The sequence below is a fragment of the Penaeus monodon genome, chromosome 41 (genome assembly GCF_015228065.2).
Source record: "Penaeus monodon isolate SGIC_2016 chromosome 41, NSTDA_Pmon_1, whole genome shotgun sequence".
Classification (NCBI taxonomy): domain Eukaryota; kingdom Metazoa; phylum Arthropoda; class Malacostraca; order Decapoda; family Penaeidae; genus Penaeus; species Penaeus monodon.
Window position 1 is genome coordinate 14,148,281 of NC_051426.1, and position 12,500 is coordinate 14,160,780.

Sequence of the window (12,500 nt, forward strand, 5' to 3'; positions counted from 1 at the left end):
AGAGGGTCGATCAATACTCTTGACACGCACAGCCCCATTCATGGTCCTCAACTTGCTTCGCATCCTTCCCACAGCCTCAAACCCAGGATCATCATCTTCCTCTAGAGAGTCTGCAAGGCCCTGTTGAGAGCTGGAGTGAGAGTCCACACTCTCTGAGGAATCTGTCTTCCTGATGCTGCCCACCTGCAGCTTCTTTGCCACTGAGGACCTTCGGCCTTCTGCTGTGGATTCCTTGGTGGAAGCTGGTGCAACAATAGCAGATGGCCACTTTACAGGATTGGTATTCAAGGCTCTGTTTCCCACCAGAGGCAGGCGCTTATCAGGGTTAAGGTTGTGAGTGGAGGTCCACATGTGAGCAGCTGGAGGCAAGTATCTGATCTGTTGGGTTGGCATAGGGTTCCAGTCAAAAGCCACTTCTACATGCATCAGCCTCGTTGAGTCATCCCCAGTGTCCAGGTCAGTGTTGATGCTGTCATAAAAACTGCCTGAAGAGTTAGGTGTTGAGGCTGGAGAAGTTGATCCTGAACCACTTTTGAGGTTGGACAACTTCAGCTCTGACATGATGGTCTCACTGTTCTTATCTTTGTTTAAAATTCCAGTACCAGATTCCAGCCATAGGTTGTTCTGCACACTGTCATTTGAGGCACAATCTTCTTTGTTGTAGAGGTCACTTGCACTTAACCTCTTTCGCACAGCTTTCCTGATTTCATCACCCATGTGGCTTGATTCCTCTTGTCCTTCCAACAAGACAAATAGCTTCTTCTGAGGTGCTGATACTACAGGAGAGGAACCTGGGCTTGGGCTCTTGAGATCCGACAGGGCCAGGGGAGGACCACACGAGTCGAGGCTTGAGAAGACTGTCGCTGGGCTTGATCCCTCACCATCTCCCTCTCTTATGGAGCCTGGCTTGTTGATACAGCTTTTGTCCCCGAGGAACACCGAGGAATTCTGTAAAAAAAAAATACAGTAAGAAACTCAGTCATGTTCAATTTGCATTTAAAGACATACAGGCTATCAACACATTCACAAAAAGACATACACAAGACACATGATCTTTATTTTGGCTGTTTTACAGACAAGCTACAACTCATCTAGCATAAAGGAGAGCAAGACAAATCAGCATGCTTCTATGATAGCTGTGTCCTACAAATGTATGTTCTACTTAATAGCAAATAGAACACAAACACATAAAAAAATTAAATAAATAAAAAAGGAAAAGAAAGAATGATTAAAAACATGAAAATATGCATTTTGTGTATTTTCATGTTTTTAATCATTCTTTCTTTTCCTTTTTATATATATAATATATATATATATATATATATATATATATATATATATATATATATATATATATTATACATATATATATTATATATATATTATATATATATTATTATATATATATATTATATTATATATAATATATTATATATATAATATACACATATATATACATACATATATATACATACATATACAATATATAATATAATATAATATATATATATATATATATATCTTATATACATATATATATATATATATATATATGTATAATATATTATGTATATATGTGTACATTATATCATCTATATAATATATTATATATCATATATATATTATATATACATGTAATATGTATACATATATAATATTTATATATTATATATATATATATATATATTTATAAAATATATATAATACATATATATATACATATATATATATATATATATATATATATATATATATAATATTATATATATATGTATATATATCTATATAATGTATATTATGTATTTATATATATACATATATTTATATATATTACTATATATATATATATTATATATTATATATATATTATATTTATATATATATAATTATAATGTGTGTGTATTAGATGGATGATATATATATATAAAATATATAATATATATATATATATTATATATATATATAAAATACTATATATATACATATATATATACATATATATACATTATAAAAAATATACATATATATACATTATATATATATACATATATATATATACATATAATATATACATATATATATATATATACATATATATATACATATATATATACACATATACATATATATATATACACATATGCATATATATATATATATATTTTATATATATATATATATATATATATATATAATACATATATAAAATATATATATATATTATATATATTGTATATATATATATATATATATATTTTTATATTAATATAAAATATACATATTACAAAATATATATAATATAATATTATATAATATGTATATATCATGTGTGTATAATATATATTATATAATATACAAAATATATATATTAATAATAACTATATATATATATGTGTGTATATATATAATATATCTATAATATATACTATAAAATCTATTATAAAAATCTAATGTCTATATATAATTTGGTATGTATATATATATATATATACTATATTATATATATATATATTATATATATATCTATCTATTATATTATATATTATATGTATATTATATATATATATCTATATATATATCTATCATATTATATCTATGTATATATATATAACTTAATCATTCTATACCTATTCTATCATCTCTTATTATCATATCTATACATATCATATCTCTGTATATATGTCATATATGTATACTTTTTGTATATGTCTATCATGTATTATATATATACTGTATATATGTTCTATGTCTGTATCTTTATTTGTCTATCTATTCTCTATGTCTATATTGTCTCTCATATGTCTCTACTTCATCTATTTATATATTATTATCTTTATGTTTATTTATATGTTCCTATCTATATCTATCTATATCTGTATATATATATTTTATCTATCGCTATTCTGCTATCTGATCTATATTACTATATCTATCTATATTCTATTCTATCTCTCTCTACTTCTTCATATATATATATATATATATATCATCTGTCTTATCTATTATTATTTTGTCTCTATATTTCTTATCTATCTCTCTATCTATCTAATATTATAAATATATCATGTATCTCTCTACTGTTAGTTCTTATCTATATCTCTCTATTATCTCTATTTATATATCTCTATTCTTTTTTGTGTGGTATCTTTTTGTGTGTGTATCTCTATGTGTGTGTATTATATATCTACTCTCTATTATATATATTATATATATCATGTCTATATTCTAATCTATCTTCTTCTTATTTTACTATCTCTATCATTATATCTACTATATATACTATCTTTATATCTTATATGTATACCTATATGTATACATATTTATATATCTATTCTAATCATATTATTACCTTCTATATACCTCTCTATATATCCATTATTATCATATATATCTACTCCATCTATATATCTTATAATATATAATTTATATATTATATATAACTTAATATATAATATTATATAATTTATATAATATATTATTAATATTATATATATATATTATATTATGTATATGTATATGAATGTATACTGTATTATATTATGTATATGTACATATATATGATATATGTATATGTATATGTATATAGTATATATATACTATTATATATATATATATATATATATATATAATATATGATATATATATATATATATATATATATATATATATATATATATATAATGTATATACATCACAGACAATATATATATAATACATATAATATATCAGGCATAAAATCAACAACACACTGAAGCACATTAATAAGCACCTGTACTCAGGTAAGATAGCATAAGCAGTGATGCTCACTCAAAGTCACCAGATCTAACATGCTTGGTGGTTCTTGAGTCAATCTCATTTAACACCCATGCTCTCTGCTTATCAACAAACAAGGAGAGAATGTGTGCCCATTCTCTGGCACTCAGGGTGGTGTGCTCACTGTTTTAACCAGTGACATTAGACAACAATGGTACAGTGAGATTCCACAAGATTCCCCTGTAACCAGTAATCTCACTCCAATATAGCAGCCAGAGTCCTGGCCAGTGAGAAATGGGTGTTCAAACAACACACTCCTATTCCTCAACTATCCAAAGAGCATATATTAGGGATAAGGTAGGGCATGGGTGCAAGTTGTTTGAACACCTGGTCATCACTTACCACAACTGCAGCTACTAGAGGGGGAGGGGAGCGACTTGTGCCTACAGGTGAACAACAAACATGAAATGATGAGGACTAGGTGGTGACTTAAAACTAATATAGACAGGACTGTAAGGGGAAGGTGATCGGAATTACACATATACTATCATACTCATAAACAAAGTACCTTTATTTTTCAGGTTCACCTATAAGGGAAGGGGCATGAACGACCTAAATGCCTATTAAGTGACAACATCATTTTTCCTTTAGTGGGTCTTTTATCTTTTAGTGTATTTTCCACAGATGCATAGGTTTTGAATCTTGGAAGTTATACATCCTTATACGAGGCAATAGTGAGAGGTGAAAAGACGTCATTTTTGGTTAAATGTTTCCAATAACATAGAAGCATCACACGTTTCAGCATTCTACTAACAAAATCTGTTGACTTTTGGAAAGTGAAGTGAAATGAAAAAATATAAATAAATAAAAAAATAAATAAATAAAATAAAAATGAGAAAAAAATATATATTGATTAATAAAAAATAAAAAATAAAAAATAAATAAATAAAATAATAATAATAATAATGATATCAACAAACTAATAATAATGGTAATCAAGATGATAACAATACTAATAAATAGCAATAAAGACGAATATAATAATAATAAAAAGATGATGATGATGATGATGATGAAGTGAAGAAAGTGAAGAAGGTGAAGAAGATGAAGAACACGATGACTATGACGACGATGTCTCCACAAACGCTAAGCCAGTTAATAGGCCCTATTGTCAATACTGAAACTGTTATTATTATCATCACTGACAGTGTGATTACCAGAATGTTATTACAATATTAACAAAAATTCTAAATTAAAAAGAATAATTTCAAAACTCAGGGATAAGGGTAAACTTGGTGACTAAACACTTATGGAACCATATATATATTCAAACACAATTAATAAACTGAAATTACACCGGACATAGCATGTACGTCATACCATCCGCAAATAATTGGTTTATAATTTTACGATAATATTAATAACTACAATAATGATGATAATGAATAGTGCTCATTGTGATAAATGATAAATGACTGAGAGTGAATATCTTTGCAACACAAGATATGTATTTGACCAGTTTTAATTACATATAATCACAGAATTGAAACTGATTAAATAAATCTCTTGCACTGTGAAAATATTCATTCTCATCATGATCATAAAAACCATAACAATAATAGAAAAAATAAATAAATAAATAAATAAATAAAATAATAAAACAACAATAATAACAATAATGATATCATAATAACATATTAAGAATCCTATAACAATAATGTTGACCATGTGTACAACAGACAAATAAAGTTCTATTAAAATCTTGGTCCGTATGCCTTACACAAATCTGGAAAGTTGCACCAAATTGAAAATACTGGTTATTAGTCTGCTGTGCAATCTAATATCTATTTCAAAACACTAAATCATGCACAAAAAATCTACATCTAAGGTGGTCATGCACCTACTTCTGAACTAGGGAAAATATCCCTTCCATGCCCTGACATTCGCAAATGCAATCATGCACAAACATCCTACGTAAAAATCTATATTGTCATCCATGCATTCTTTTTCATACTGACCTTCTAAGTATTTGTGACAAAAACAACTAATATCCTCAAAAAAGATCTATAATCTCCTCATATTACAAATCTTTATGATAAAAGAATTTCAGGAGTCAAATGCTAATTCCAAAACTTATTTCTTTCAAAATCTGATTTTTTTTCTCTCTTATAAAAATAGAAGCATATGACATGACACAACAATGAAATATTAGAACAATAACTATTATAAATCTTATAAGAACTATAAAAATAGTAATATTGGTGAAAAAACAAACTGCAACTACCTTAAAGTACAGACTTAATCTTTCACAAATCTACTATTCAATGTATAGTTAAAGTTGGAAAAAGCCGCACACTTTTTTATGAGTGTGCTACCACACGCACACACACGCAAACACATGCAAACACGCACGCGCACGCGCGCGCACACACACACACACACACACACACACCACACACACACACACACACACACACACACACACACACACACACACACACACACAGAAGCAAAGAAGAGAGAGAGAGAGAGAGAGAGAGAGAGAGAGAGAGAGAGAGAGAGAGAGAGAGAGAGGAGAGAGAGAGAGAGAGAGAGAGAGAGAGGAGAGAAGAGAGGAGAGAGAGAGAGGAGAGAGAGAGGGGAAAGAGAGAGAGAGAGAGAGAGAGAGAGAGAGAGAGAGAGAGAGAGAGAGAGAGAGAGATAGAGAGAGAGAGAGGCATAGAGAGAGAGAGAGGCATAAGAGAGAGAGAGAGGCAGAGAGAGAGAGAGAGGCATAGAGAGAGAGAGAGAGGCATAGAGAGAGAGAGAGGCATAGAGAGAGAGAGAGGCAAAGAGAGAGAGAGAGAGAGAGGCACAGAGAAAGAGAAAGAGAAAGAGAAAGAGAGAGAGAGAGAGAGAGAGAGAGAGAGAGAGAGAGAGAGAGAGAGAGAGAGAGAGAGAGAGAGAGAGAGAGAGAGAGAGAGAGAGAGGACAAATTTAAATATCTTAATGGGGAATTTAGATATGTCTGCACATACAGAAAACAAGGGTATAAAAACACTCCAAATGTGGGACTATTATCACAGTTATTAAGGATAGGACTAAGCAGTATTCATTATAAGGTACTAAATTCAATATCTGGATTAGTCTATGCATTAGCATTAATATAATACTATGTTACAACTATCCTTGGAATTTGTCAGTCTTATGATGTTTTATGTCTTCTACGCTTGATATCTCTTGTAATGAAAAATAGTACAACAGCATTAATGGACAAATATGGTCACCTTTTTAAATACATTTACATTAACAAAATTTTCAGCTTGACCCTGAAATAATAACTTTGCTGACTGCAAGTCAAATATGCTTCGTAATAATATCTCAACTAATCCTGGTTTTAATCAACCTGAAAGTTTATTCTCTGAAACAGAAAAAAAAAAAAAAAAAAAAAAAAAAAAAATATATATATATATATATATATATATATATACATATATATATACATATATATATACATATATATATACATATATATATACATATATATATACATATATACATATATATATATATATATATATATATATATATATATATATATATATATATATATATATATATATATATTATATATATGATTGCCATTATCTTTCATATTACCATTTCTAATTCAGCTGCACTACATCTTCTGTTTAGTAAAATTTGTTTGAATATCTATTTCTTAGTGTTTTTGGTTTCCAGGCTATCAGATATATCAATAAGTCTTGCAATAATGTCATTTAAATTTTTTGTTGGTAAATATTGTTTCTTTCTTTCAGTTATAATCTTCTTTTGAAATCTGGTTGTTTCTACATTCGTTTTTTTTTTTTTTTTACACGAGACAATTCCTTCAAACGAAAAGTTACCAAGTCTGAGGCCTGATCCAACAGGCGCACACACACTCGCACACGCACATGTACACACACACACACACACACACGCACACACCCACGCACATGCACAGGAACAAGTATGCACACACATATTCACACACATACTCGTACACACAAAAAGGAGAGAGAGAGGGAAAAAAAAAAAAAAAAAAAAAAATGGTTGGGAGCCTCTAGCTGAATGTCACATACTAAGGAGGAACACAAACCTGAAGAAGGAGGCGGGCCTGTTAGTGCGACGTTCAGCCACTGTCGAAGGTGAGGAGGAGGAGGAGGAGGAGGAAGTGGTGGAGGAGGACACATTGGAGGAGGTGGTGGAGGAGGAGGAGGAGGAAGAGGAAGATGAGTCTACCACACCAGTCCCCTGTGAGAGAAAACCAAGCTACCGTACCACTAGCCACACAGGGTCACGCACGCCTACACCGCCGCCTCTAGTTGCAACTTCAGTGACGGCGGCGAGCTCTTACGTTTTTTTCCCCTCTTTTCCTCTTCCTTTTTTTGTGGATGAAACAATCTAATGTAAAGTTTAAGAGAGAAAAAAAAAAGTACTGAAACATGTCCATAACCTTTGCCCTTGGAAATGCAAATGTCAGATCCTGGTTATTACATCAGGCAAAAATCCTCTATGAAAGCTTTCTTTAGAGAGGATGAAGGAAATAAAAAAAGCTTCACAAATAGAAAACAATCCCATAACTGAATTACAAAATACACTTTAGGAACAAGATCTTGATATATAGCATTTTTTTTTCCAATATTTTACCAGAGGTAGGTATTTCCCCAATAATTCTTGCATTCACAGAGAGCAAAGGTTTTTGATGAGGCTCGTTAGAACAATCAATCAACAAAAATCACCTAAAAACACTGCAGCAATGGGGCAAAAACTACAACTTTTATTTTGTTGCATTTCTGAGTAAATATCATGTTCATCTCAGCAATCAATATTCTAGCACAGATAAACTTTGCAATTTAAAATCCAAGCTACAAGTTCTTTAAACAAAATTATTCACTTGTTTATCTTTTACCCCATCCCTGCAAAATTAATATTTATGTTTCATACAGGAGGCATTAAAATAAATATAAAAATTTGCTTGAAAATGTATCTAACATTAAAAAGAATGTAGATTAACAGTTTACTGCCCTTACTTTTAATGACACCTGTATATTCAATTCAAAATCAATTATCAAATTCAATTTAAAAAATCTATATATTGATGCATTTCATGATCCATAACACAAATCAATCAATTGAAATATATATTCCTAGTCAAAAAAAGCCAAAAAATATCTTTTTTTAAATGTTCTTTCCAACAATATGTTAAGGGGAGAAAAGGAATAAGAAAATGAGATCATGCTTGTACTCTCGATTACTATGCTATAATAAGGAGAAGGAGCAAAGGTGTGCCCATCCTGCCCGTGCCTAGAACTGCAAGAAAACTTTTCTTGTCTTGAAATGCTGTGAAAAGGCTACAAAGAAACCAAACTCTATGGAGGCTGCTTACTTAAAATTATCTCATGAGCAGTTGAGGTCATTTAGTAGCTTCTGCGTAAAGAGATAGCTTTGTTCTAGCACAACAGACGGCCACACCTAACCTTACTGCAGCTAGCCAAACCACCTTTTTATTTTCTTTTTTTTTCTATTCTAAAGGAGAGCAATATATTCCATCATCTTATTACTAAGTGTGTTCCCAGCCTAACCAACATTCCTTTTCCTTCCAAATAACTAGAATTTAGTCAAAATGTCAAAAGAAGTCTGCCAATCAAGTGTTCTGTATGCATGTACAAGTTGCTGTGTCTATGAGTATGACTGCAAGTATTCAAATGTTAACAATATGTATGTATAAATACACCTGTCTTTATATATCCTATAGAGAGACACTAAGGACACAATGAAGAGAGCTGTTGGTGAGACCGGCAACACCTTAATATAAGCTGTGGTCCAGCATTCACACGTGTCCGCCCGTCAAGACCCGACAGAACCCAGTTCTTCACGGCACCCTTGGTATCAGGTCTAGGCCTTCCTCAGCCTTTGTCCTCTAGGGTTGTGATAGCCCCATGTTCTCTGAAACTCTGTTATCAATTTTGTCTAGCTTATTTTAACTCCATGCTCAATTTTTCTCTTACAAGTAGACCTCATCTGTCTAATGAAAAAAAATTTAAAAAATAAAAAATAAAAAGTATTTATTTGAGGTCTAACTTTTGTATCATTCTACAAAGTACATTAAGAATCAGCATAACTTGGATTAATAAATAAAAAAAAAAAATCTAATTATTTCTAGCCACTTCTATAATCTGTCAAGTCATGGATTTATTGTCAAAGCTGAAAGCATGTTGCTAGTCAATCCCACCGTCCCTTGCGCATGAGAGAGCACTCACTTCCTGCCGCCATAACAAAAGCTTTGGGAACACATCTACGAACTATCACTCTGAGCTCCGGTGCCTTCCCGTACCACTAGCGTGACCGTGATGTCTTGCACTGCTACTTTAAACATCCAGCAAAGAGTGAAAGGTGCAACTCCAAGATGTAAAAAAAAAAAAGGTGAAGCCCAAGACCTTGGAACTGCCCTGAAAACACCTTCCAGCAGTGCTTGTGGGCAGTGGAAAGGGGGGGGAAGGGAGAGAAGGAACGAATGGTTTCAACAAATTTTCTGCTTACATCAAAATGTTCTTTGGGGTAAGGATGCCTGCCCAGGTGGTTTCAGGGAAGTTCTCAAGGTTACTGGCTAAGAATAAGACTTCTCAGGGTCTGGACGGGCGCGGCACTTACGTGTGTGGTGACTACTCGAGTATATTGAGCCAGCGGCCCAAGATGGACGCCCCCCGACTGCGTACCTTGTGCTGGCCACCCGCCCCATTACTGCTCTTCCCGTTGCCATTCGTGCTTCCCTGTGGTGTCTTGAGGGAGTCTCGGCGACCCACAGCTACTCGCCCACTGGCAGCCACACTGCTGGTGCTCCGTCCCAGGGGGCTGGCTCGTGCTCCCTCCTGCAGAGTGTTTCTACTTGTTGCCGTCCTTGTGTTAATGCTTGGAGCAGGCGATGATCGGGGAGTAGCTGTGGGGGTAGAGCGTCCTGATGCCAGCCCAGGCCTAGTGCGGGGTCCAGCTCCTCGTCCTACAGACTCCCGCCCTCCAGAGACCTCAGAGCCTGAGGACTCCCTGTGGCTGCTAACAGAGTGTGTGGTGTGGTGAGAGCTCCAAGAGCCAACCGAGGAGGAAGTCCGAACTTCTCGGCTACGTCGTGGTGGTTTCTCTACAGTGGGGGGAGCCTTGCGACCTCCAGACTCTAGTGCTGAACCACTCATGGTGTTGTTATTGGTCTCTGCATGCCGTGTGTCCTCTTGGTGGACCACCACATCATACTTGATGTTGGGGCCAGGGTGGACAGTGTGTGTGGCAGCTTCCACGCTCTCTGCATCTCCACTGTCTGTCATGGTTGCTACAGTGTGCAGCAGTGGGTGGGCACCCACACTCGCATCCTTTTGGCCAGGTGCAGTCCTCTCACACTCCTCCAGCTGGTGAGGCAACATTGTATCAATCATCAGGGTAATTATTGAGACATATCCAGAACATATAATGAAACAGGAGCAAATATATAGTCACGGTAAACAATGTCAAGTCAGCTACAGTGAAAAATAATTTTTTTATTGATATCTTTCCTACAATATGTTTAAAAAATCAAAATGACAGACTGAAATATATATATACACAAATGGACATTTTATAAATAAACTAACACTATGAGAGAAAACACATGGATAAGCATTAGTGCAAATACAAAAACACATCAAAATATGATAATAAATATATAATAACCACTATAACTATCATGAACAATCATATTTCTATACAATTTTAAATTCTTAAAAATCATCATAAACACACAAAAGACAATATTATAGTGTAACAAGATTTTTAACAAAACAATTAACAAAAATTAATATAAGTAACATCAGTCTCAAGCCTGGGGCCAATGTCATTTACAACTCTGATTCACATGTGGCAATAAGCAGAGAAAGGGAGAAAAGAAAAGGCAGAGAGAAAGAAGGAAAGAAAGAATTAAACACAAATAAAGAGAGACAGACTAGGAGGAATCGTAACTAATAATTTGAATGCATACCCAATTTTAACATTGCCATCTAAAACATTAAGAAGTTTTGATGATGTGGTATTCATTGTATTTATTTGTCCACCCATTACTTTTCATTTGTCATTCAAATTGAACAAAGACTAAAAATACCAGCACAGAGCCATTCCATATTACTAATTTGAAAGTATATTTTCAAGCTCAAGCCTTAAACCCCCACTCTGCTTCCTTTAATCTAATGCCAACCTGCGTCTTCAGCCCGAAGTTTTCTTGACGCAGACTAGTGATGGTGGCGTGATTCTGACGTTGTTCTGACTCCCACTCAGCAGTCTTGCTCACCCACTCTTCACTTGCAGTCTCAATCTGCTTCTTCAGCACCTGCAAGGTATGTATTAGCCTCAAGATTTTGTTGGTTCAGCTAGGATGTATCATTTGTGAATTAAGGGGACTTCAGTACTGGCTCGATGAAGATATAAAAACATTAAAAAGCACACACTTTTACATACCTCAGTCTCCATGACAGTGGTAAGAAGCTGGCGCTGGAGTTCCAGCACATCCTTTTCACGTAGAATGGCTGAAATCCTCTGTTTGTTGGGCTGAACTTTGATTTTCACCCCTTTGAGAAGGCTCACAGGCATGCTGAGTCCTCCATCGGCACGGCCAGCTCTTCTCTCCCGTTCAATCACAACTCTGTCACTCCCCTTTCTCACTTCTGTGCTCGGGGGAACAGACACCGCAGCTGGAGTAGTCGTGTCCT

General features: G+C 33.2%; 1 protein-coding gene across 2 annotated transcripts in view; it reads right to left on the reverse strand.

The window, feature by feature from the left end:
• LOC119598519 overlaps positions 1-12,500 on the reverse strand; it is a 93,413-nt gene that overhangs the window by 2,001 nt on the left and 78,912 nt on the right. For both annotated transcript variants that reach the window (XM_037948146.1, XM_037948145.1), the window contains exons 4-7: positions 12,250-12,500; positions 11,990-12,121; positions 10,491-11,171; positions 1-948 (exon numbers count right to left, since the gene is read on the reverse strand). The exon at positions 1-948 is cut by the window's left edge and continues 2,001 nt beyond it; the exon at positions 12,250-12,500 is cut by the window's right edge and continues 1,552 nt beyond it. In XM_037948146.1, coding sequence (XP_037804074.1) covers positions 1-948; positions 10,491-11,171; positions 11,990-12,121; positions 12,250-12,500 — 2,012 coding nt within the window. The remainder of the gene's footprint in view (positions 949-10,490; positions 11,172-11,989; positions 12,122-12,249) is intronic.